Here is a 27,973-nt window from a genome sequence, read left to right on the forward strand (position 1 = left end):
AAAAATCTCCTAGGGTGGCTAATGATGATTTCCTATGACATTAGGGTGGTTGATGTGAGGTTTGCTTTATGGAAAGGCAAATCTCGCATCCCAATGTGAAACGACTACTTCGCCGACACGTGCGATAAACATGATCGAATATTATCGGCTAATACCCGATAGGATATTATAAATCGCTCGATCGTAATATCCGATTAGAATTTCGGATTTCGGCATTCCGAGTGAAAAATATTTATAAAATAGGTATGAGTGTATTCAGGATCTATATTGACTTGAAATGAAATTACGAAGCCAACGGTGCGATCGGAATTCGATTCCGAGTTACGGAACTCAAAAACCACTTTTTGAGCCGTACGGTGTGGATTTCGGCCCCGACAGTGGTTCAGAACCGACTGTCTCCGAAAATTACCAAATTTTACCACAAAATAGGAAATAAAATTACAAGACTAAAACTCAACTAGAGTTTTGTCTAATTCTTTACCGAAAATTCCCAGAAATTCATTTTCGAATATATAATTAATAAAAATATTAATAAAATCTTATAATTCAAAATCGTAAAATTCACGGTGTTACAGGATAAATATGCACAAGATAAGTCTCATGAGCCATTAACAAAGATTCAAGTTGAATAAACGTACATACCTATGCTCTATTGTTGATTGAGGTGACAAATGACTCATATTTGGAGGGAAGGCCTTCAAGAATTAAGTGAACTTGTTCACGGCCCGAAATGACCTCACTAACAGCAGCTAGGGAGTGAATCAGTGCTTTAACCCGAGACACAAACTCAGTCACGGTCTGAGTTCCTTTCTTGATGGTGCGAAGCTCTGAGAGAAGAAGTTGACCACGAGCATGGATCAAAGAGTCAAAAAAATGTATGAATCTCATCCCAAATCTGCCACGCGTATCGGAGCCCTAAGACACGGGATTGAACCGATTCTGATAGAGACTAGAGGAGCCACGAAACAAGTTGTTGGTCTTGCTCCTCCCATTGAAGAAAGGCTGGATTTATTTGCCCAAACTCACGGTCTTCTTCAGAAAGAAATCATAGAGGAACTTGAGGATTAACAACATACATTTCCAACCGATGTGAAGCAAGAACTGCTTCAACTTGTTGCTTCCATATGAAATAATTCTTCTCGGAGAGCTTGGCAGAAATTACCTGAGAAAATGTCACTGTTGATGGAGGAACAGCGGTGGTAGGGCGAGGAGAGAGAGACGGTGGTGTTGACTCCGACAAAAAATCCATGGTGATTTCGGATCTATAAGCTCATGATACCATATTATGATTTGAGAATGAGAGAAGAAGAGAGGGAAGTGAGAACCGTGAAGAATGGAGAAGAAGAAGGTGTTCTCGTGAGAAAGAGAGAGAAACATAGAGAGAAGGAGAAAAGAGAAAATGCAAGAGAGAGAGAATATTATCCTTTTCTTTATTTGATATTCTGAAAAGGTAAATATAAAAGGAGCAATAGCTCTTTACTTATAGCAAACCAGAAAACTAACTGATAATGAATCTGGTCATAAAGATGGACCAGAATCATTGAAGGAGTAAAAGAAGTCAGATACATTTTAACTAAAACAGTTACAAAATAGTTAAAATGAACTACACTAATACCTCTATAAAAGAATGTGGTCCTTAGTTGCAGTGAAGCATAAACCCATATCATTGAATACCATATTTAAAACCCTAGTTCATTTAAATGAATATGTAGTCCCTAAAGTCCAAGTCACTTAAAATATTAATAATCTAGGATAGTTCAGTCCATGAGTATCAACCATAAATGTTAAATCAAACCCATAATTGGATTATTCAGTGTAATATTCCAGGAAAAGCTTTTTCCTGTTATGATTTGTAAGACAGTTCTAAATATTGGGACAAACTAAATTTAAAAGCTATATGTATTCACACAAAAGAAACAGTTCCAATGATAACAAGGTTTGAAGTTTAAATCCTCCAAAGGACCATGATAAAAAAGTTGAGAGAGAAAAGAGACACAAATTCATGAGCATGATGATTGGTCCAATTGGTCTATAAATTCCTAGTAGTCCCACTAATAGGTAACATGCTTGCTTCAAGTTTCATCAAGTTAAGAACATTTAAATGGAATTTGTTCTACTTTGTCAGTAAAAGATGCCCCCCATAGGCATTTTGGTTCGAGAGAAATTCTTGGTATTACATAAAGGCCAAGAGTGCAAGACACAAAATTTTCCTTTCAGTTGGATTTCGTTTTGCATGCCCTTTTGAATTGTCACCCTCACGTTCTATTTAGTTGTATACATCATCATCCTCAGAGAATGTTATTGTAACTGGTGTTTAGAATCAAAAGAGAAAGAAAACAAGGGATCCAACTCCTTAGTTGAGTCACTAGAATTGAATTATCTAGAACAACAACAACCAAGCATTTATATCTTATTGAGTGGCTGCAACCTGGGAGCCTCCAACCATCGAAGAGTTCCATTGTTACTGGAGTATGGGAGGAGTGAAGAGCTACAAGTGAGACACCACGTTTTGAACCAAAGCTTTAAGACATTAGTTTCATAAGTCTTTTTTCATTTATAAACTTTTTCAATGCTCCCCGCATATTCAATGTGAGACTTCACACTTGAATAAACCCCCTTGATCTGTAAGTTTAAAATGATTTGTGTCACATACAATTGTTTTACAATGGTACAAGTTTGTGACACATCACGAGTGGATTATAATTAGTTAATGATTAATGGGTAGATTTGATTCATTAGTCCCTGCAATGGATCTCTACTCTGTATAACTAGCAACTACCATGAACTTTACAAAAGTAGAGGTTTAAGATAAGGAGATATAAGCTATCTATATGGCCTACTAGTTAACGACACAAAAAATGCAGAGGAATACTTAGCAACTGAAGTGAAAGCAAAGCGTACAAGATGAATATGCTCATGTTATTAATTCTATTTGCATTTACAGTGCACTCAGTAATTAACTATCTAGGAATTTGTTGAGAGTGACATATAATTTTGCAAGGAATTTGTTTTATATTCTACTTTGTTAGGGAAAGTTTAAAGTTAGAACTGTCCATGAAAAGAAAAGTTAGCATGCCTTCTTTATAACTCAGGAAATTCACATGAAGCATGCATTCACATTTTATATTTGTCCTTTTTCCTCTCTAAAGAAATACTGAATAAAATTCTTGTGCATATGGGCACAACCTCCTCAGCCTTTTCCCTCTCTCTAATCTTTTTCATCTAAGGCACTTGCATCGTAATCCAGATCTTCTGAGGTACTAGAGGGATCTAATACTGATAACATCATGACATGTGTTGTTCGAAAAAATTTAAAACAGTGTAGAATTTATTTTTTTTTTAAATAAAATAATTATAAATCAACAAGCATATTATAATTTCATATTTCATTATTGGATTATCCCTCCACTAATGGAGATGATCCATACATATTGCATGAAACTCAAATAAGTAGTCCAATTAAAAAAATTATGTGGGGCAAAGTTGTTATTACAGTGTTTATTTTTTATTATTCACAAGACTATAATTGCTTAAGAAAAATCAAACTTTTTGCAAATTTTATCAATGGGCATTGGTCCACTATAATTTTTTATTTATTACACTTTTTGCAAATTTAAGCAATGGTGTCGTTTAGCATAAGCAAGCTTGAATATTGATTCATAATGAGGAAACTGGAGTATGCATGCCCTAGGACCAAGACCATCTGGGGTCCATTACCCTAAACAAGATACCCTAACAGTTGTACCTCAACGAGTGAAAGCAATGATGCCCCTTGCATGTGAGTTGTTTCATGTGTTCTGTGACAGATTCCTCATTATAATTCTTGTTCTATCTCATTACGTAATTTAATCACAAAATATATTACACCAAGATGTTCTTTTTAGGCAAGGCTTTTGGAAGATTGTTTTTCTTGTTTTTTTGAATTGTACTTCATTTGAAATCATGTTATATCAAAACATGTTTTAAAAGAATGTTACTAGTGATAAGAAATAAAACAAATAGTGAATATTTAATATTTTTTAATTGACATATCTTGTTTTTATTGGTATGAGACAAATTTTGGACATGCTTTAAGATAACAAATTCTTATTACTTTTGTTGAGCCTGGAACGAAATCATGCTAAGCTGTTCTAACAACTGTCCCCTTTCTTTCTCTCTCTCAAACCTTTTGATGCAACTTTCATTCATGTCACTATTACAAACTTCACAAATTAATGATGTTCTGGTTTGGTTGGAGAAAACTACTCTTAAAGTGAATTAGGGACAGAGGGTGGATATGGAAATTGTATCTGTTGATCAAAGCTTCAATAATTCTTGTCTTTCCCAGCTGCAACCAATGATAATTTGTATTAAAGGATGTAACAAGTAGATCCCAGAAGCAATTAAAATAGTCACACTCCACTAAAATGACATTAAATAGCTTATTCTGAATTTTATTATTTTTGTAAGCCAATAGATGGGGATAACTAATTAGACTAAAGTCATTAGATTCTCTAGCTATTATAATGTTATGCCCCGTTTTCTAATGGTGAAAAGCCCCATTTTATGGAAGATATTTTTTTGCAGTTTGTGTGATTCAATTATAGGCAAAAGTTGAGGTTTAGTGATGAAAATTTGGAAAACATATTTTAGAAAATTGATTCATTTGTTGAGAAATATAAATGATTATAAAAGAATGCTTCTAGACCACTCAAGGACAAAGTGTGATTTCGTTGAGATGCTCTTAATACTTAGTGAGTCAATAGCGTAAACTTATTTTGTGGGCCAACACTTAATGTCACTATTCATGCCTTCCCCACACCAGTTTTCATTTTGTTGGTTATTATTACAAGAATGGCAAAAAATATTTGGCACCCGAATGAAAGAAAAAGGAACTGCATGTTTAGCCCAACACATTTTCTTCAATATAATGGCCCCCCAAGGTAAGGAACACCCTACTTTAAGAAAGAAAATTAAAAAGCCCTCAAATCTCTACCAAATTTTTTAGTTTGATTCAGGTTGATGGGTGATAAATTTAGCATATGTACCTTAGTATCTCTTTGAAGTTTCTTCAATTTTGTTTACCAAACTTTATAGGAGCTGATTTTTTGTCACACAGTATATATCACTTCATATATTATGAGTTATGATTAGTTAAAAAAAATATATTTAAGTTAAAAATGTAATTATTAATTATTTTTCTGATATATCACAACTCGTGATATATGAAATAAAATATAAGAGAGAATATATTCTCTATAGAAATATATGGTTGAATGGATGTTTGTGAGACTCACATAGAAAAGATAAAGAGTTTGAATCACACTGGGACAACTAGTAGAGGAATCCAATGAAATATAAACTTTATGAAATTAATAAACGCTTATAAATGCTTAATAAAAGGAATTAATGCAGGCAGACTTTACTCTTAATAATTGTCAAAGGAAACTTCCGAAAAAGAAAAACATTAAGATTAAGAAAAGAAGAAAGAAAAGTTGAGAAATAAAGGGAATTCTTTTTTATTTTTTAATTTGTTATCTCCTTTTTCACAATGTGGAACAAACCGTGACCACTAACTCATGCACCTAATAACTTGCATATAACATTTTCTACTTAATCGTAATCATCACCAAACCAAAGATACACAAATTAAAAGGGAAATGAAAAACATAAACGTGCCACAAATAGTGATCAAATAGGAGAAGATCAACTTTTTGGTAATCCTTTTCTTTGGTATCTTTTTTCCTTTCATAATATATTATATGGCAAAAGATTAAAAAAGTCACACCACTATGGTCTCTGCCTCAATCTTCTAATATTTTCCTTTATGTATAATAATACACTATATATTATAAGATTAGAAAGAGAGTGGCATGTTATTTACCTGTCAGAAAACCAGATTGCCTAGGAGGAAGGATCCTCTCCAAGATATAAGTGTCACACAATAGACACTAACATATAATAATGTTTTTATCCTGTAGTTTATCATGAAATTATGTTTTTGCTATTAAAAATATGAGAAAAATAATCAGTTACTTTTTCTAATGGAGAGTATCCTTCTTCATTGCCTCACCCTCGTTATTTAGGATCTACCTTCCTCTGAGTTTCCCCCTTCAGAAAACCAAGACACTTGAAAATGCAACCTCAAAAAATCTCCATGGTTCATATAGTTCGAGATTTCTTGATACAATCCCAAAAACGAAAAGGACCCATTACCAGTTTATCGATAAAGTTCTGATCTTTGTCATCTGCAACAATTTCTATGCAAAATAAAATAAAATGAGAGATATAGTTTCTTGTTTCAGCGAGAACTCAGTAAATGTGTATCATTCCTCATGTTCTAGCTATTCAAAAAACGCTTGCATTTCTCCAAACCTTGCACCTTCAACACAAAATTCAGTTTCCAATGTCTACAAAATAGTCCTCTCCACCCTCAAACAAATTTTGATCACTGTAACTTGGTGTAAAAGCCACTCCAACCAAGGACTCAGCATAAGCTTTGGTAATCATAGTAATGACCCATCAGCTTCAGTTTCTGCACCACCCTTTAGACTCAACACAAATTCAAGGTTTTTCAGGAAGAAAAAAGGTAGCAAATTGATTGAGTTATGTGATGAGTCAAAAGTTGAAGTTTTCTGGGACCTATCAAATGCAAAATATGATTCTGGTCCTGAACCTGTTGAAGGGTTTTATGTAGTGGTTATGGTTAATTCAGAAGTAGGACTTGTTATTGGTGATAACACAAATGAAGAAGCATTTTTCAAGAAGATTAAAACCAGCACCACACATATTGCAAAAGTTTCTCTTTTATCAAGAAGAGAACATTGTTCAGGTAATACACTTTACATAACCAAGGCACAATTCTGTGACACAGGAACATTACATGATGTGATGATAAGGTGCAGTGTTGAGAATGAAGGAGGGTTAATAAACTCATCATCAACATCAACATTACCAGTTCTATCTGTTTGCATTGATAAGAAGACTGTGATTCGTGTGAAGAGGCTTCAGTGGAATTTTAGGGGTAATCAAACAATTTTTGTTGATGGGTTACTTGTTGATTTGCTTTGGGATGTTCATGATTGGTTCTTCAACACTGTTTCTTCTTCTGGGTATGCAGTGTTCATGTTCAGAACTAGGAGTGGTTTGGATAGCAGATTGTGGTTAGAGGAGAAAACTGCACATAAAGATAAAGACAGAGTTGAATTCTCCTTGTTGATTTATGCATGTAAGAGTTCATAAGGGAAACTCATTTATCTTAATTTTTAACATCATTTTTTCTTGTCTGTTTAGCTTTTTTTATTTGAAATTGCTTCATCTTTTCTTCTTCTTTTGTAGTGGAAGGATACATACTCATTCTATATTTTTTAGTCATGGGAAAGAAGAAGAAAACAATGATTTAGGACTTATAGAAATTTGAGTTATAACTTCTGACTGAAAAAATAGCTAGTTACTCTTCTGTTTCTGAGTGTGTTTGTTTTTAAAATTATGATGTGTGTGCAATTTGATTTCTACCAAACATGAGCATGTAGTCATAGGAAAAATAATATATCCAAATAGTCTATGTAAGTTTTTATTTTGATTATTTCTGTTCAAGGATCTTATCAAGAAAAATATAGTGCATAAACTAGCTTTAGGTATCATGAGAACTCACACTGATATCAACGAAAACTTGCTAAAAGGGCAATTGAAGATTTTGATTGCTAGGGATGTTGGCCATGAAGTTGAGAATATTATGAACATGAATGAACAATGTTTTCACTACTTTTCCCGTTAACAATTATATCTATAACTGTAATGTTTCTTTTAAGAAAACGTTTCTTAAATGATAACCATCCACTAATGAAGGCAAATAGACACGGTATGCTTTATTACCATTTGCTTCACATATCAGTTTTAAATATAATCAAGCCTTTAGGAGTTTACATAGCATTTAATCATTAATTAACTTTAGTGGGAAAATATAAGGTATGGTTGGTTGGTCACTTTAGTATCAATATCTTTTATACCAAGCTTCAACATTTTAAATAATCATTTTTCTTTACTGGCTTGGTCGAACATTTGATAATGTCTGTGATGGTCTATTACTCTGTTCTTAGATGCCATGGCATGTGTTTATGACTCTCTGATATGTATAATTTTATGATTATTACTATTATAAAAACATTGGTATTGGTATAAGACCTCACTAGATTCCAAAAAGACATTGGTATGAGAATAACATTTGTTGAAAGAGATATATATCCGGAAATGTATTAATTCCTTACCCATAAAGTGAGGTGATATCCTTAGTAGTACATAAAACATTGTAAGTGGCACAGCTGCATCAAATCAAAGCTGTTATATATTAAACTTAGGTTCAACAAATTGTATAATAATGCAAGTAATAATTTGTGAATAAGAGTTAGCAATTAGTCGAATTAAACATTAGTACTCGTTTGGTTTACATTTCTGGCATCACAAAGAAAAACCAAAATGACTTTTACAAGACCAAGAGTAAATTATATAAATATTTCAATTTCTTCATAAATGTTTGAAGCACTTGCCATACATATATAAATTATAAATTCATAAATTAGTAACACACCAATCTATAATATCGCTATAATAAATTTAACTCGGTGGAAATTCAACTTTCCAAAGACAAAAGCTACATGCTAGAATTTCCAATTCAGATTCGAGAGCAGGTATCACTTGAAGACATATTTGACAATACCAGGAATGTGAATATTCAAAAAGTAGTCCTCCCAATCAATAATTTTTGGGTCAAAGTAAAACAAATCCATCTCTGTTCCACCTTGTCTTGCTGCTATCTGCAACTTTTCTGTGTTCATAGTATCAAATCTGTGCAAAAAACAAGCTTGTCTCAGTTAACTAATAACAAAACATGTTAATTTAGTATCTCATCTTTGTTACTTACATTCCATTGAAGAAAATGTAAGGCCTGTAAAGTTCAACCAACCGCATCACAATATTGATCTTTCTGCTGATATCAAGATATGTTCCCTGAAAATATTGGCAAAATGCTGCATTTGCTAGCTCTAGCCCCTAATCAAATGCAAAACCAAGTAAGCACTTTCTGCTTATATTAAAAAAAATATGAACTAGTTAATACTAAGTAAGGATTATAGTTATTCAAATAACCTTTAATGGGAGCAAGTAACGAATGTACATATATCTTTGGAAGCTAGCCATGTTACCCAACACTGTAACTTTGCGAACTTTGATAGGCATTCCTTCCTTGTCAAGACATGGTTTTGCAATGAAATATCTGTAGGTATAGTCTTGGAGATTGAGGTATCTGATTGGATTTGAAACAGAGGAACCCACTTGATATATTGTGTCACTAGGGTGATTAGCATGAGCCACCATAGCAGCAAGCATTGCATTCACTACCATGTCAGCTGGTATCTGTTTCAATAGAAAAAGTTTGATTTAGAAGATGAACTTAGATTAATTGATTAGTAGTATAGTTAACAAGACGTTTGTTTAGCGGTGTAAGACTACACTTTATCCTAGTACCAAAATGTTAAATGTTCGATTGGTTTCTTTGAAACAATACTTGTTGGAATGTACAGTCATGCACCCAAAAGTGATTGGTTTCTTACCAAAGGGTGAAGGGATATCCGTGGTTATATATAAAACATAAGGAAATCAAAGGCTTCAATTTATAGAGTCACGTACCACATCAAATACTGCATTTAGATCCGCAAGGAAGCATGCTAATTTTCCTTTACCATAAGCAACAATGATACTGTCTATGGTTCTGCAACAATTCCCAACATAAGAAAAACATGTGTTACATATGCTTACATTTGCCATTGTCTTGGAAAGCAGATTAATGGAACATAAAGTAATGGATAATTTTAAAATGAACCGTTAAATTATTGTAACACAAGGCAATAACATGAACATATTAAAAGAAAAATATAGTGAAGGATTTTTTCTAAGTGATTTACCTTACACCTTCAACCCAGCCAGGGAATGGTTCTCTATAGGTGCTTGTAACTATTGTAGGACGCACAATAACAACTGACATATTTTCCTTCATAGTTCCCACAAGCATTTCTCCCATTGCCTTTGTAAAAACGTATGTGTTTGGCCATCCATATATACTTGCTCTGATAATTTATTCACATTAAACCAAACATATTAGAGAGCTATCATAAGCTACTAAAGATCAATGAAAAATAATACTTCAGTTAAGACTAGATAATATGTACATATCTTGGAATAGAAGATGTACTCCCATTAATTTCGGAGATATGAATATATTAAGAAATTAAATCCGAGGAAAATATTTCTAACCTTTGCATGCCCAAGTCCTTCATGGACATTTTAATTTCATCTTCTGTGGCTCCCTCATCTTGAAGCTGTTTCAACTTCTCTTGCACCACTTTCTTTTCCACATCAATGTCTAGTCCGGGAACTCCATTTAGTGACACACCAAGTTCGGTAGGATCTTCTACTATGAGTCCTCCTCTCTCACCACATACATATGCTGAACCCATATTTCATTATTCATATTGATTAGTTACAAGACATATAGATTATATAGTGACTGTATTAAGATTTTATTTGGCACAACTAAATTATAGCCTTAATGTTGCAACTTATAGTTGTGAATTTTTTTAGATAAAAATTGTAATTGTGTAATTAGTTGATTCAATTAGAGCCATTTGACAAAATTAAACAACATAAAAAACATGATATTATATCTGGTTGGGATATAATATGTAGTAGCTTTCTTTTTTCAAAAGTTTCTTCCCATAGTTTCAATTTCATTTTTCAAAAAGTTTCAACCTTCTTTATAGGGTGCTCGAGATTTAACTAACCTGTTGACACGTGGACAAGCACCTTCAGTTTAACGCATTTTTTGGCAAAGCTAAAGACATGCTTAGTTCCAAATGTATTTATACCCAATGCAACATCGTATCTGCATTTGATACCACGAGTTATTAAAGAGTATATATATGTATAAAAACATCTTAAATTTTAACTATACAGAAATAAACGATTAAATAATTTTGTAATGAAACATACACATGTATACGGTTCTAAGTATATGATCCGATTATGTACCTTTCATCAAAGTTAGTTGTTGCTGCTAAATTAACTATAACATCAATTTCATTGTAAATCTCTTCTTGTAGAACGGAGTCCTTCAAATTCAAGTCCTCTTGTGAAATGTCCCCGGGCACTAAAGTTAACTTATTTGAGATAAAGGAATTGAATTTTGCACCATGATTTTCCTTCAACAATCTAAATAAATCCTTTCGTACAATCTACATTTAAAAAATATAATAATCAATGTATAGCATGTATGAACAACAAACTGATTTACTCTACATGAAATTATTAGTTACAGAACAAGAACAAGCGAAATGTTTTTTACACTCCAAAATAAAAAAACATATGTATAAAATATGAAAATAAAGTGTTTCATTATACCAGAAGATAACTTATCTTTTAAAATTCACTGATTATTTAATATGTGTATTATTTTTTCTTTTTATAAAATATTTTAAATGAAAACTTCTAGGAGAAGAGAAATAAGACACATGTCAACCAATAAATAGATATAAAAAAATAAGTTATATTAAGGATATATTTTATTATCATAAATAAACTTTTTTTATGCGTTGTTAGATGTGCAAAGTGGGTGCACAAATGGTTCTATAAAATTTGTCATTCACCTCATTTTGCAATCGTCGTGTGGCAGATTCAGCATCTTTGGCTCTCAAAAGGAGATAAAGTTTCTTCACATTTGGTTGCACTCTCAGTACCTTCTCCACAAAAACTACAAATCAACCATACAAAAGTAAGCACAATATCACTAATAAATATACCTTGGTCCAAGCAAAATAAGTTATAAGCTTTGGAGAGAAAGAGAGAAGTACTTTTGGCAAGGAAGCCAGTGGCACCAACGACCAAAACATTCTTGTCATGAAGGAATTGTGTGATGCTTTCCAATTCCATTGGAGGAAAAGTAATTGAAGTATGCGAAGATAGATATAAAATATAACGAAGTAGATCTTCACATAAAACGAGAAAAAACAACTTAGATGTGAGTGAAATGTTATGCCTCAATTGGCAATACCTTATATAGAGCAAAGGTTGATAGAATGAGAATGCAATTGCCTATGTATGAGTTATGACATCTACATGCATGAGGTCCTAACTTATGTGGTCGTGTTTGTGAACTGTGTAAAAGTCAAACTTAAGTTCCAAGTCCACATAGCATGTTCTTAGGGCCGTCCCATAATTGGCACATGCAGACCAATCCATCCAATTGTGGAACTCAAAATATAGGACAACATATATTATAGGAATGGGTATCAGCTGTCCCACGTTTTTGTGTCCCATTGTGTCCCAATCTAATGGAAATTTGACACATATGTAAAAATAAAATTAAGAAAAATATAAAATAACATTTTTATGTGATTTGATTGGATATCATTGGCTTGAGACATTGAAACGGAAAGTTTTTGGGACGGAGGATCTTGTTCCATATTATAGTACCGGAAAGTCTCTCTACCAAAATAATGATAAGTGGTACAAAAAATATCTAATAATCTTGATTTTAAATTATCTTTTAATAAGTAACTTTACAAATAAGAAGGAAAATTTTTGTATTATAATCCAACTGTCCATTATCCATTATTTCATAGGAGTTGGAATCAAAATATAGGTGCATGTGCCACAGAATTCAACGTAAATACAGCACCAACATCTACCAACTATTGGTTGAGCCTAAGAAGCTTTAAGTTGGTGCAACATATCTGCAAAATATTAAAGTTAACACGTTTTCATGCAGTATTGTTGACGCCTCACTCTGAATCTCGACATAAGTAGGGGACATGAGGATAACACAATAAATATTCCGCAGTTGATAGTTAGAAAAATAATTGCATAAATGCATTTATAAATTTAATACTTTGTCTTAGTTAACTTGGGTAAGATTCTTCCTCGTAAAGATATTAATGATACGAAATAAAGAAACTTACTTCAAATTTGATTGTCTATTTATTCTTAAAAAGTTAAAATTTTAAGCACCTAGATATTTCTAGCTAATGCAATGTTTATATAGTATATGCTTTTGTATTTTTAAAATTTTCCATGGTAACTTAAATTTTGATAATTTCAAAGAGAATATATAATGAAATATTAGAAAACAGATAATATATAATAAAATATTTATTTAAGATATAAATATTTGTTATGTACCTGAATACTTTAATTTTTATGATATAAAATGGTAGTGGAAATGCCGATAAAAAAAAATGGTAGTGGAAATAGTTCCTACGGTTCCTGAGAGCGTGATCCAACATGAGTTACATAGATATTTTATACTCATTGTTTATTCTAACTTTGTAAATAAAAAATACACAGTTTGAAGAAGGAAAAATATATTATAAAAAAAACTGATAGTCAGTAATAAATACTATCACTTTCCAATAGAAGTTTTTAGCTGAATAAAACAAAGCTCAATAAATTATTAAACCTACACCCAATTTCCATCCGAGCTTCTTTTTCAAAATTTATACCACTCCATATATTTCATGTGTTTTTTATTATTTAAAAAATATAAAGTTAATATATATTTAAATTAAACAATCCTTTGAAAGATAGTAAATTGGTAGGATGATGTTATTTTGCATTCATATTTATTTATGTTAATGTTTACTTTAACATCCATTCGAGATTCAATTGATTAATGAGTGAGATATTATAGATAAAGTTGAGTTGTAGCTCTCAATGTATTAGGAGATGTAGAACTTGGATGCTTTTCTATATTACAAAATAAATTAATTTTTGTTACTGACTTATGAAATAATCATGAAAATAAGATACAAAAAATGCAAGAGTGCTTAATAAAGTAAGTGAATATGTCCTTACTAACTAATTTAGAGTGTGTTGAAATAATAAGTTTTATATGTGAGACATTAAAATTGATGTTAAACTTCATAAAAAATAGGTGTAATGTTATCGATCTCAATTATCTATTTTCAAGTCATAAGTGCTTATGTTTTAAACAAAACATGACTAATAAAGATTTTAATGGATATTTTTGGAGCGTAACGTATATCAATGTTTTATATACGAAAATTGTTATAAGTGAATTTTTTATTTTTATTTTGGAAATAAAAATGTAAAAAGGGTGCACGTTGAAGAAAATAGACACGTTTATCGTAAGTGCTTTAATGAATGTATTTTTAATTATTATTTTACTTAAAAAAATTATACACTTTGTACATACAACACTATAAGGATGATCAATTTATGCAATCTAGAGTAACAATTATATCAACATTAAGATTGTTGATTAAATTAATGAATATGTTGTGAGTAAAATTTTACGTGAATTTTGTAAATGTCTTTAAATTTTCATTATGTTCGATATAATAAAATTATTAAACTTATACCAATAAATATTCTAATGTATAAATAGATGTGAGGATGTCATATTCCTATAAATAAATATCATATATATTACTCAAATGTCCTATTCTATAACTTATTTTACATTGTGTTTCAAACTTTTCTTCATAATAATTATTTAATATAACATGTTCAACACCATTACATTCGTTAAAAATTATATATCAACAATAAAATACATAAAAAACATCTTTAATGAGGTAACCTCCATATCATTTTTATTAACAAATTATGTTGAAATTTTTTAATTAAATTTATACTTTCCTGCCAATGTATGCTCTTACAAATATAGTTTATTTACATTTATAATATAAACTATTAAAATATCCTTTATAAATATATTTTCTTATTTAATATAAGAGGATCTATACCATATTATTCATCAACAACTATAATTTGTCATTTAAATACATAAACATCATCTATGTAATTATCACTAACTTTTTAATTTAAAATTTACTTTGCACTTATTAAATAAATTCATGTTATACACATTATCACCCGTGCGAATACACATGTCTCCTACTAATTACGTACATATTTTATACTCATTGTTTATTCTAACTTTGTAAATAAAAAATACACAGTTTGAAGAAGGAAAAATATATTATAAAAAAAACTGATAGTCAGTAATAAATACTATCACTTCCCAATAGAAGTTTTTAGGTGAATAAAACAAAGCTCAATAAATTATTAAACCTACACCCAATTTCCAAACGAGCTTTTATCTCAAAATTTATACTACTTCATATTTTATATGTTTTTTTAATCAAAAAGTATAAAGTTAATATATATTTAATTTATATTTTACTTTTCTGATCAATAACAAATATATAGAATATGAAATGGTATAAAATTTTATATGAGAGATGTGCTCTCCTTTCTAATAGAGTTAGAGCCCTTCGACCTTCATAATTCCCTATCTTTCTGTTCTTAGAAAAAGATGTGCAGGCTCCTATCTTCTTGAAAAAACCGCTCACCAATAATTACATCATCACTAGGTGGTGGGATCCAGTCTATTATGTCAGCAGTTTTGCTATATTTTCTTAATTTTAACAACAAATATGCTCAAAGGATAGGATAAGATTCCAATAAAAAATATTGCTATTAGGAAAATAAATAAATTATCATTTTTGGCTAATTGCATTTTAGTATTTCCAAAAATATTGGCAAAATTTCTTAATAAGCGCCTTTAAACATACATCGTAACAAACTTGTATTAAATAAAGCAATTAACCCAACATTATTGTTTTCGGAATATATATACAAAAATGAGAATCATAATAAGTGTCATAAATATATTATTTAAAGTAGCGAAAGAGAAAATCTTATAGTGAAAAATGATGTACTTACTGCTTCAAAAACTAGTGAACTTAAATTTCTAAGATAAACATTATTTTATTAATTATATTCATTAATCAAATTCCTTAAAAACTAGTTAAAATGACACTAAAAATAAATGTATGGGAATATTAACTAATGCTCTAAAGACATTGAGAGTTACTGTTTTTAATTCATTGGAAATGTTTGATTTAGTTTCCCAGTGTTAAACTTAATATTTCATATTCCATAAGTAAATATTGTTAGAGCTTGCCATTAAAATCTATAAGCGCCATCATAGGGATATTGTAGCAGCACCATATCAAGTTTTTATAACAGAAGAAAAATGCTGCAAAGATACAAAATCTCAAATTTTCAACGTCCATCGAAAATTCTGGCACCGAATACTGCATTGCACTACATTTTCACCAAACTTTTGCTACCTCTTTCCAAAGACAAGAATAAGATATTCAATTGATGATTACCAAATTCTGTATCTACCCTCCCATGATGTGTGAATCACATTTCCATTTAGTAAAGTCTATTAAATGAAGCAACTAGCCATAACAAGTTAACAACTACAACTGTCCTGAAGCAGAAGCTAATTAAATATTGTTCAATCCATGTCATGATGAGTGTTTAGGTACCACGTGATGGGACAGACCTAAATAGCCAATGACACAGCCAATGACCAAGTTTATGGAAATGAAATCATCTGTATCTTAGAATGTCTTATTTTCTGTCCCGGACTAATTAGATATTGTCACATAAATATAAAGTAACATGTTTATGTTACTAGTACAAGTGATCTTTGTCCAAGTATATGACACATGGTGTGCTTGTACACTTGCATGCTCTCTTTTTCATGAATAATTATCCAAAAATGTTTATATTCAAGGGCTTGAGTTTAGTGGTAAAACCAGTCACTGCATCAGAGAAAGAAATATCGGTTGCTCACCTACTCCAATTATTGGAAGTAAAGTCTATAAATGTTCATGGCGCAGCCTCATCAATATTCATTACAAAGTATTAGGCGGTAAGCAGTACCATATTGGAACCACTAAACTGTTAGGATTGAAGCAAACTAAAATATGTGGTTCAGTCAGTTTCATAGTTTGAGTTTTTTCTTCACTAATCGGTTACCTATTAAAAAACCCTAATTTTATGTTATTCTTCTTATATGCATTGTAGCCTCACTGTCTGCCTTACAATACAAGCTCACAAGTCTAACGGGTTTTAGAAAGAGATATTTCGGATCATTGTCCAATTGTTCTAAGAATCTCTCTTAGCAACCGTGGATTTTCCTCATTCAGGTTTAATAATTGTTGGCTTACTCATCACAAGTTTAAGGAGGTTGTTATAAATATATGGTGTGAATCTCAGGTGTCTGGTTGGTCAGCTTTTATGGCAAAGGAAAAATTGAAATTATTATAAGTGACACTCAAGGAGTGGAACAAGGAGGTGTTTGGTTGCTTGGATTCAAGATTGGGTGATTCAGTCAAACAAATCCAATCCTTGGATATTTATGTGGAATCTGTTGTGTTATTAGATGAGCAATTTTTTTTGAGGAAGAAGTATCTAGTTGAATGGTGGTCGACTGTTATGAGGAAGGATAGCCTTTTAGTGCAAAAATCTAAAACTAGATGGTTAAAGGAGGGTGATGCTAATGCTTCTTTCTTTCATACTTGTATTAATAATAGGAAGAGGAGGATGAAGAATCACATTTCAGGAGTTTGGATTGATGGTGTTTGGATTGATGGTGTTTAGATAGAGGAGGAAAATGGGTTGAGGGAGGAGATATCTAATTATTTCCATAGGGTGTTTTCCAACCCTCACAAGGACCTTCCTACTTTTGATGGGGTGGGTTTCTCTTGTTTAGCATATACTTAAGTTTTGGCTCTTAATGTTATTTTCTCGGATGAAGAGTCTGGGACCAGATGGTTTTAACTTCAGGTTTTTCCAGGAATTTTGGGACGCTATAAAGACTGATGTTATGTCTTTTCTGCGGGAATTTCAGGTAAATTGTAAGCCTCCAAGAGGAATGAATGCCTCTTTCATTGCTCTGATTCCGAAACTTAACAACCCAACAAAAATACAAGATTTCAGACCAATCTCTTTAGTTGGTTCCTTATACAAGATTTTGGCCAAACTTCTAGCAGAAAGGTTTAAAGGGGCCATGACTTCCCTAATCTCGCCTTCACAATCAACATTCATACAGGGGAGAAACATTCTAGATGCAACTGTTGTGATCAATGAGGTTATACATTCTGCCAAGAAGGATAAAGAAGGGGTTACACTTCTTAACGTAGATTTGGAGAAGGCCCATGATTCAGTTAGTTGGGAATTCTTGAACTATATGATGTACAAGTTTGGTTTTTCGATCCAATAGAGGAAGTGGATCAAGGAGTGCTTAGTTTCTACTACAATGTCGGTTCCCGTGAATGGTACGCCTTTGACTCAATTCTCAGTCTCATAGGGTATCAGACAGGGGACCCGATGACGCCTTTCTTATTTCTCATGGTGGCGGAAGGCTTTGCAGGGTTGGTTCGTATGGCAAATTGTGGTGGTTTCTTGGAGGGTTTTTAATTGGGGCATGCAGATGTTGAAGTGAAAATTTTGCAGTTTGCTAATGATACAATAATGGTTTTCAAACTCACTATCTCTAATTTGTGGAGTGTGAAAACCATTCTTAGATGTTTTGAGCTAGCATCAGGATTGAAGATTAACTCTCATAAAAGTTCTCTAATTGGAATTGGAACTGCTGAGAGCTTCATGGTGACAGCAGCTCCTTTTTTGTCTTGTAAGATTGGTGTTATTCCTTTTATATATCTGGGAATACTGGTGGGGGCAAACCTGGGGAGCATATCTACGTGAAAAAATGTTGTTGACATTGTGGCCAAGAGAATTGCTCATTGGAAGAGGAAGCACATATCATTTGAAGGTAGGGTCATCCTTTCGAACTCAGTTTTATCTAATTTGCCTATCTACCTTCTTTCTCTCTATAAGGCTCCTAAGAAGGTTATTCTGAATCTTATCACCCTTCAAAGTAAATTCTTATAGGGAAACAAGAGATAGTAGAGGTATTCCCTGAGTAAAATGGTCGGAGGTTTGTAAACCAAAGAAGTATGGTGGGCTGGGTGTTCAAGATTTAGTCAAGTTTAATAAGGCCTTGTTGGAAAAGCGGAAGTGGAGAAGATTGACTGAGTCAGATTTACTCTGGGTGAGAGTGATTGATTCAAAATATGGTCCAACAATGAGTCGTGCTGCTTTAGATTCGGCTTCAAGGTGGGGGATATGGACAAGATTGGCTCTGTGGTAGGAACCCAAGGTGGGTGGTTAGTCTCACATGTTTGGAAGGAAATTGGTGATGGTGAATCGACGCTATTTTGGCATGATATCTAGTTTTGGAACCAAAGCATCAAAGACATGTTCATGAGAATTTTTTTGTTAGCTCGGAATAAACAAGCTTTAGTTGCAGATTATGGAGTGTGGATCAACGACTTATGGAGTTTACGTATTTCTTGGAGACGAAACCTTTTATCTTGGGAGGAAGACTCTATTGATCAATTATACAACTTGATAAATCATCATGGTTGTCAACGAGGTGTATATGATAGATGAAGTTGGGGTCTAAATTCCTCTGGGGTTTATTCGGTCAATTCCGCATATTTGGCTCAGGTGGATTCTGGCATTTCTGCTAGGGATGACCTATTAAACAGGTGTTAGATTGGTTGTGCCCCGATGAAGGTGTGCTGCTTTTTCTGGAAAGCTATGAGAGGGACATTGGCCACTAAAGAAGAACTTCGGAGTCGACATATTATTAATGGATTATATATGAATTTTATTTTTTGTATGGAGCAAACTGAGACAACAGACCATCTGCTTTTAGCTTGTTCCTTCTGTGGTTGCAGTGTGGAAAAGTTTTTACTCTTGGTTACAAGTTCCTAATCTCCTTGCTAACTCTATTTCTGATCTTTTGGTGATGCGTGATTCTTTTTATAGGGCACCAAAAGGTAGAAAATGCTAGAGAATGTTATGGTTCGTTGTGTTATGGTCGATTTGACTTATGAGAAACGATGCGATTTTTTCGACTAAGGAGGTTAGCTTTACTCATGTTATGAATTTGATTCAGATTCGCTCATGAACATGGTTCTCTTCTATTAGTGGTCCTTGCTATTATGATTTTGCTTATTGGTGTATAAATTTTAGGTCTTGTATTTCTCATATCTTTAGGAGTAGCCGTATGTGATTGACTGTTGATTTGTATTTGGATTGACACCCTTATGCATTTTATTGGATCATTTTGCTTATAGAAAAAAAATACAGAAGTAATCAATGTATAGTATGTGTTTTTTTGTACATAAAAACACATCTTCTGTGACCTCGGTCCATCTTGCGTGAGCAAAATAATGAGTTGTTGTATGACATTTTTTTTGGTTTTAAATTGATGTAATTTCCTTAATATATGATGGGTCAGGTTTGAATGAGTCTAAATTTGAGTAAGCTGAAAGAGTGAAAAAAATGAAAAGTGAGAGGGAGAATAGTAGTTTGAAGGAAAATTGTGACCATCAGGATGGATAAGGGTACTATTGAGATTTTGAAGAAAAAAACAGGGCTTAAAGTTATTATTTTGGATTCAAATCTAGACACCCATGTTATTAGGTTAGTGAAGAAAAAAGAAGAATGAATATTAACCCGTCTTCCCTTATTTTTAACCTAAAAAGAAAGAAGGCAGAATAAAACAACACAAACAGATTCAATCCAACGTAAAACAAACCATTGTAATTAGTATTAGGACCGTTCACTGCAATAGACAAGTAAAATATACGTTAATGGATAGACTTAATCAAAGTTTTTACACATATTTGATAGCTAGCCAAAGCCATATTCTTATACTGTCTTTGACAACAAATCTTGTACTGCCTTTGACAAATAATAATAAATAACACAACTATAATATAACCTCCTCTGGCACAATTTAGAACTTGATAATATTACCAATTCACAAAACAAATGAAAGCTCTATATATAATTGTTATATATATCCCACTTAGTAGTATCACTTGTAAATGTACTTTGCTGCACCAGGAAGATGGGTGTTCAAAAAGTAATCATCCCAATTGATCACTTTAGGGTCAAAGTAAAACAAATCTGTCTCCACCCCACCTTGTCTTGCTGCCATTCGCAACTTTTCTGTATTCATATCATCAAATCTGTGTGCCGTATATAATATCATTATTTGTCTAAGTTTGTTTATATATACTTCATAAATGATAAAATAATATGCATGGTGTTTGAATATGGTGAAGCATGCATGTGTAATAATACTTACGCGCCCTTGAAAAACAAGTAAGGCTTGTAAAGCTCCACCAACCGCATCACAATCTGGATCTTTCTGTTGAGATCAAGATACGTTCCCTTGAAGTATTGACAAAATGCAGTGTTGGCCAACTCTAGTCCCTATCAAGTGTAAAAGTTGTCAACACAGATCCTTGTTGAAATTTCCAATAAAGTTTGATAGCATGGTAATTTATCTTGGTAGAGATACTTGAATTACTATTAACATATTTTAGATTATGGAGCTAAAATTGTATCTACTTTTCAAAAACTATATTGGGGGATTCTCTTGTTCCAAAAAGCTATATTCTTCTCCTTTATGTATAACCCACTCTTAATGAATGAAATAATAATTGAATTTCAAGTGACATGAACATTGCTTCTAAAGAAAAAGGGTGAATAGTGATATGATCATGATAGCTAGAGAGACAAACCTTTAAAAGAAGAACATAGCGAATGAACATGTATCTGCGAAAGCTATCCATGTTTTTCAAGACAACACATTTGCCAACCTTAACAGGCTTTCCATCCTTATTGATCCATGGTTTTGCCGTGAAATATGTGTAGCCATAGTCTTGTATGTCGCCATATCTAAGTGGTTTTCTAACTGAGGAACTAACATGATATATAGTGTCACTAGGATGATTTGCATGAGTCACCATAGCTACTAGCATTGCATTCACCACCATATCAGCTGGTATCTGCTTATATATTAACATATTAAATTGGTGGTGTTAATTGAGACCAGAAATTAGAATTTCATATTAAATCAGAACAAGAGTAATGTTAGTTTTCCTTTTGGAACATGACATTAATAGCTACTCACCGCATCAATAAGTGCCTTAGGATCTCCAAGGAAGCATGTTAGTTTTCCTTTTCCATAAGCTACAGCTAAACTGTCAATGGTTCTGTATCAAGCATAAGAGATCTCTATGAACTTAAAATTTCACTTTCACATTTGTATCTTTTATTTCAAACTTCACTCTTTTTAATTTCTTATCAAAACTAACACACAAGATAGCAATGGCCAATGGTTGTTTTAAATTACGGTCCCAAAATGTAATTAAGTAACAACATAATGTTTTGATATTCTCTCCACTATTGTATATATTTCAGTAGCGTGTATCATTAATATTAACTCCGGTCGTTACTCCTTTTTATAAGTAGCACGATAGAAATAGTGTAATAATTCTTTAACTAACATTGTATACCAAAAAATTCTGCATTCAATGGTTTTAAAAATAGTGTAAAGTTGAAATAACAATAAATGTTGATCGTTGGTGTAATAATTCTTTAACTAATAGTATATAAGTACCAATGAAATTATGCATTTAATGGTTTTAAAAAAGTTTAAAAGTTGTGATTAATATCATGGTGATAAAAAGACAAATTAGGACTAAGATTTTACCTTATGCCTTCAGCCCAACCAGGGAAAGGTTCTTTGAATGTACTAGTAACAATGGAAGGACGAACAATAACAATAGACAAGTTTCCTCTCAATTCTTCCACAAGCATTTCTCCCATTGCCTTTGTAAATACGTATGTGTTTGGCCATCCATACTTATTTGCCCTGATAAGTTATACAATACACAATTATACAAATCTTGTGGTAAGGAAAAAAAGTGTAATATTTATATATTGTTCATATAAAAATTTATGCATAATTATTATGAGTATTAAATTTATGCACTTATGGTGTAAAGATGCATACACAGTTAATGTATCATCTACCATTCATTTGAATTACTTTTTTTTTAAATGGCGATGATTGAAAATAAACGGTGGATAATACAGTGACAGTATAAAAAAACTTTTTTCTCAATTAGATGTTGTTAGTTATATATCTTTTTCTCAATTATTATATTGTTTATCATTTGTATTACTTCTTTATAGTTTTTCTATATTGTATGTATCAAAAGTAGTAGTTATCTAGTGTTGAGTATATTTTTAACATGATTTGCAGAAAAGGGGTCCTTGTGGTGATGTTTGGCTACTACTTTAAATTTAAAGCTTAGTCATGACCTAAAAGTATCCTTGGGAAGGAAAGGCTATAATGAAAATGCCATAAAGGTTATAGAAGAGAGTAGTTTAATGTATACCCGTGTCAATTTGTGTTTCCCATTTCTGGTTTCAAGCCTAACTTGTCAACATGTGAGTCTCTCTCATATACTACTATTTGAACAATATTTGGGGCAATCTTATCTGTCTTATTCATTAAGAGAAGATGAGTTGGACTTGTTTGGTAAGAAGTCAATTGGGAAATTTAATGTAGCAAAACAAGCTCTCTATATTGATTAGTTGCTTTCATCTATCTACTTCAAATTAGATATATATTTTAGGGCTCAAACTATATTTGGATAAGTTAGAACTACTAATTAAAGTCACTTGGTCTATATCTAATCTAATATATTTTTTATTAATCATGTCATACAAGTGGGCAAAACTTTCTTAGATTCTAATGTGCATAAATCTAAATCAAATTCTAGTGTTGATTCATTCATTGAGTATAATATATCAAACCTTCATCATGTTCAGTGACTTAGATAATATACATTCCATTCTAACTGAACATGAAGAAAAAAAGGAAATGTAATCAATTCAGTACATATTAATAGATAAATCCAAACATGTTTTATCTTATAGTACAAACCAATCAACACAAAATAACATTTATTCAGTCAGATTATCAAAACGAACATTTAGATTACTTGACCTTTTTGACCCAACTAATCCATACCTACTAGGATTACTCATATTTCCACCAACAAGCTAGCATTAAATATTAGTAGTAAATACTGTCCACTTGTTACTATCTGAACTAAACGTAATGCCCAGTTTATCCACCTATCTTACTTTATTTTTATTTCTTTATAGCTATAAGACACTATATAGGGGACTTTTTTTATAATAAAAATGTAATTATTAACTTATATACTAGTGGGACATATTATTTTGGTATGTTTTGGCTGTTGATTAAGATGATTTGTTTGTTGTTGTGAGGAAGATTAGAATTTATTTTTCTGATTCTAGGTTTGTTTGGAACCGAGGATAGTGAAGCCGTGAAGGTTAGGACTTAGGACGAATGACTTTCTGTTGGGTGGAGAGAGAAGCTAGAGGGGTTGGAGAGAGAATGTAGGTATGACTAAAAACTTAAGTGATCAATTATATTTCACATGTGGAAAAATGTGTGTACTTAATGTATTAATTATTCAGGTAAAAAATACATATATATATATATTTTTTATTTAAATAATTAAATGGGTTGAAGTCTTTCTAATGTGTTGCCAAGTGGCAACATATTATTGTTTGGGACTAAAGATAATGTGTCACTCCATTCCAATTTCATTAGTAGTGTTACTTGATGTATCATTACTAGTGATTAGTTGAAAAATATATTTAAGTTAAAATTTTAATAATTGAATATTTTTCTGATCAATCAAATCAAAAAGAGTAACACATAAAGTGATACATTTTTGTGAGACAAATGTCCACCAAAAATTATCCGATACAAAAGGTTAAGATAGTTTTAGTAATAAGTGAAGGTTTAGATAGGGCACATGTGTGTTCCTTCAAAGATAGTAGCACATAAATAGGCATGTAAGATTGGTTTAAATAATTGGTTGTTTTGGAGCATGTGTCATGTGTGAATGCAATTGGTATTGCAAATTTAGATATACTCGTACAATTTTTGGCTCCTAGTCCTATAATTGGCCTCCAGGCCCCACAGAACCGAATCACTATTGATCACATTTCTATATAAATAAATACTTCTCAAATAGCAGCTAAATCATGTACACATACACTAAAAACGTATAATTTAAACCTAATTTTAAATGTAATAACTATTTGTCCCAATTAGTATCCTGGCCAACTCTATTATTATTTATTGGTGAAAATATAGTATTTGAAATTATTTAAATTGACACAAATAAATGATGTTTGGTGTAACTAAATAGTACAACAGTTAATTGTTTGGCTTCGCTGCACTTAAGTTCAATTATGTTAAGTAACTAAATTACAATTTGTTAGATGTAACAAACACGTCACTCATTAACCCAAACAAAGTTCAATTCATTTTAAATACACTACACCCATCACCTATGTAATATCAAAGCTACATAATTAAGCTTAGTTTGTTAAAAGTGGGAATATATGTTTAAATATAGATGCTATAGGAAGAAAATGAGAATATGATAACTAAGGAAAAATAAAAGCAAGTATTTAATAATAATATGATAAGATTTTTACAAACCTGGTAATACCCAAATCCTTCATGGCCTTTTTAATTTCATTCTCTGTGGCACCCTTTTGTTGTAGCTCACCTAACTTGTCATGCACCACTTTTTCTTCTTCATCAATGTCTAATCCAGATACACCATTTAGTGAATTGCCCAAATGATATGGCTTCTCTAATATCAATCCTTCTCCCTCACCACATACATATGCTGAAATTTAAGGTGTAACAATATATTAATGTACGTACTAATAAATGATAATTGATGTTATGCTAATGTTTTAACTATTATGGTTGATATTAACATCAGTTGATACTAACCTGTTGAGACATGCATAAGCACCTTGAGTTTAGTACATTTTTTGGCGAAGTCAATTGTATACTTAACTCCAAAGGTATTTAGGCCCAACGATATATCATACCTGAAGAAAAATATGTTATGATTGATGGATATATTATGCTAATTATTTATATAAGTATATATATATTTGAGTATATATACCTTTCATCAAAGTTAGTGGTTGCAGCTAAATTAATAATAACATCTGTTTGATTGTAAATCTCTTCCCTTAGAATGGAATCTTCCAAACCCAAGTTTTCACGAGAAATGTCTCCAGGCACGAGTGTCAACTTTTCGGAAATGAAGGAATTGAAGTTTTCACCCAATTTTTCCTTTAGCACTTTAAACAAGTCCTTCCCTATGATCTACACACCAAAGAATATATTTAGTAACCTATATGACACAAACTAAATCGGAAAATCTAGCAACACATTTTTTAACATGCTTTATTTTATTGGATCAATATCTTATATTTTTACTTCTTATTTTTAAACATACTTTAATTAAGAGACTATGATTTGTGATAGAATAAATCAAATGTAATGATGCTTTGGTAGCATTTCTTTTCAGTTAGTTTTCCTTATTTTCATTTTAAATGACATGTGTACAAGTACAACAGTGAAAATGTTCCTTGTCCTACTACAAATTTGTGTGTCACTGTACATATTCTTTTGGTTACTCTATAGCTCTAGTCTGATTTTACAAAAATATATTAAATAATTAGATATTTAATTGAAATAATTTAATTCTTATCAATAAGAGAGAGAGCCACACAAGTATATAAAAACAGAAGTTATCACTACAGTGGGACATGTATGATCTACTACTTAAAGTCCTTGTTCTCGTGACTAACAACTGAACCATAAATTATCATCCTTAATTAAAACTCACACATAATGCTGGAAATAAGGTATAAGATTTGTCATAAAATACACACATACATACATATATATATATATATATATATATATATATATATTCAACAAACAAACAAGTACAGCATCACAGATTGACTTTGTTGATCTACCTCATTGTGCAAGCGATGAGTAGCAGATTTAGCATCTGGAGCTCTTAAAAGAAGATACATCTTCTTAACATTTGGTTGAACCCTCAATATCTTCTCCAACAGAACTGAAATAATAAACAAACAAGTACAACATCACAAATGTATCTCATGCAAAGTGCACTCTCTTATAATGAAAGAAATAGAGTGAAGGAAAAAAAGGACGAACATACTTTTAGCAAGAAAGCCAGTAGCACCAGTGATTAAAATGGACTTGTCCTGAAGGAAATGAACTATGCTTCCCAACTCCATTGGAGAAAAGAGTAAGAGAATTAATGAGAGAGGTGAAGAAAAGTAGTTGAAGCTTTGTCAGAAGGAAACAGAGACAAATTGAAATTTAAGGTTGATATGGGTATGTAGATATATAAGGAGAAAAATGAATGAGCATGGTACAATTATGAGATAGAGTGTACGCAACTGTTGGTGACATTTTTATTACCTTCTTTTAGGTAAAGTGAATAAGAAACAGTTTTATTTGTTCTCTCTGTCGTGTTATGTGGTTGAGGAGAAACGTTTATTGAAGTATGAATGCGTTTTGCTTCACCTTTTCTTTAGAACTTTTTTGGAAATAATCACCTTTCTGTTTGGATTGAATTTTGATAAAAGTTGTTTGAAAAAAGTTTATTGGAGGAGTCATATTTGTTAGCTTTGCTTATATTGTCAATTATATATTACCAATGATTTTTTTTTATAGGATCAAGATATTATCTAATATCTATTATTTATATATTAATTATTATTAACACTTAAATAAAAATAATATATATAAATGATAGATCAATCAACAAAAAAATTATAATGAATTTACAATATAGTTGATTTTTGTGTTGTTTGGTTTAATAGAAAAAGAAGAAAAATAAATGTTTTTTTTCATTACTCTTTTTTTCATTCCTCTTTCCTTCCTATTTTCTCTTAATGTGTTTTTTCACTCTCTTCTCAATCTCTGCCTTAAACTAAGTGAAAGAAAAATATTATTTTTTCAATTTCTCTTATCTCATACTTTTTCTACTTTTTTAACAAGGATCATCTCTATTAATGGAGAGGCAAATACATAATTTTACATGTATTTTTAATAGTAAAATTGTTATTTTATTGCATATAAAAGGATAAAAATGTTTTTATCATGTGATTGTTTTTTTTTGTTTTTTATAGTACTTGTCTTTCCATTAATTGAGAGGATATTTACTCTTTTCCATTCTAGCAAATGAAGGCTAAAGGTTTTCTACTAGGGCATGAATATTTTTTCAACAAAAATGAG

At 31.5% G+C, this 27,973-nt stretch overlaps 3 protein-coding genes across 4 annotated transcripts; 1 reads left to right on the forward strand and 2 right to left on the reverse strand.

Moving 5' to 3' along the window:
* On the forward strand, positions 6,030-7,447 carry LOC109325737. Of its 2 annotated transcripts, XM_019558265.1 has the most exons (2): positions 6,031-7,003; positions 7,100-7,446. In XM_019558265.1, exons 1-2 carry the CDS (start codon positions 6,259-6,261, stop codon positions 7,219-7,221), a joined length of 867 nt encoding a protein of 288 aa, XP_019413810.1. In that variant the 5' UTR covers positions 6,031-6,258; the 3' UTR covers positions 7,222-7,446. The 2 variants fall into 2 exon arrangements, with proteins under 2 accessions (XP_019413809.1, XP_019413810.1); XM_019558264.1 differs by having other exon boundaries at positions 6,030-7,447.
* On the reverse strand, positions 8,477-12,058 carry LOC109325736 (fatty acyl-CoA reductase 3-like). Its single transcript, XM_019558263.1, has 10 exons — positions 11,880-12,058; positions 11,676-11,779; positions 11,062-11,264; positions 10,815-10,915; positions 10,288-10,480; positions 9,939-10,100; positions 9,664-9,745; positions 9,124-9,390; positions 8,900-9,027; positions 8,477-8,823 (listed from the first exon to the last, which is right to left on the reverse strand). Exons 1-10 carry the CDS (start codon positions 11,956-11,958, stop codon positions 8,670-8,672), a joined length of 1,473 nt encoding a protein of 490 aa, XP_019413808.1. The 5' UTR covers positions 11,959-12,058; the 3' UTR covers positions 8,477-8,669.
* Positions 20,510-27,060, reverse strand: LOC109325734 (alcohol-forming fatty acyl-CoA reductase-like). Its single transcript, XM_019558262.1, has 10 exons — positions 26,889-27,060; positions 26,680-26,783; positions 25,815-26,017; positions 25,634-25,734; positions 25,331-25,523; positions 22,487-22,648; positions 21,905-21,986; positions 21,513-21,779; positions 21,074-21,201; positions 20,510-20,954 (listed from the first exon to the last, which is right to left on the reverse strand). The coding sequence occupies exons 1-10, from the start codon at positions 26,965-26,967 to the stop codon at positions 20,801-20,803; spliced, it is 1,473 nt and encodes a 490-aa protein (XP_019413807.1). The 5' UTR covers positions 26,968-27,060; the 3' UTR covers positions 20,510-20,800.

Source organism: Lupinus angustifolius, chromosome LG13, assembly GCF_001865875.1.
Source record: "Lupinus angustifolius cultivar Tanjil chromosome LG13, LupAngTanjil_v1.0, whole genome shotgun sequence".
NCBI lineage: Eukaryota > Viridiplantae > Streptophyta > Magnoliopsida > Fabales > Fabaceae > Lupinus > Lupinus angustifolius.

Excerpts from the sequence above, each read along its gene's own strand:
- LOC109325734 (XM_019558262.1), bottom strand. The coding sequence starts at position 26,967 with ATGGAGTTGGGAAGCATAGTTCATTTCCTTCAGGACAAGTCCATTTTA. Across the intron at positions 25,735-25,814 it reads ACCACTAACTTTGATGAAAG|GTATGATATATCGTTGGGCC; the intron begins GTATATATACTC and ends ATTTTTCTTCAG. Across the intron at positions 20,955-21,073 it reads TACTTGTTTTTCAAGGGCGC|ATTTGATGATATGAATACAG; the intron begins GTAAGTATTATT and ends TACGGCACACAG.
- LOC109325736 (XM_019558263.1), bottom strand. The coding sequence starts at position 11,958 with ATGGAATTGGAAAGCATCACACAATTCCTTCATGACAAGAATGTTTTG. Across the intron at positions 11,780-11,879 it reads CACTGGCTTCCTTGCCAAAA|TTTTTGTGGAGAAGGTACTG; the intron begins GTACTTCTCTCT and ends GTTGATTTGTAG. Across the intron at positions 11,265-11,675 it reads CACGACGATTGCAAAATGAG|ATTGTACGAAAGGATTTATT; the intron begins GTGAATGACAAA and ends TTTTAAATGTAG.
- LOC109325737 (XM_019558264.1), top strand. The coding sequence starts at position 6,259 with ATGAGAGATATAGTTTCTTGTTTCAGCGAGAACTCAGTAAATGTGTAT.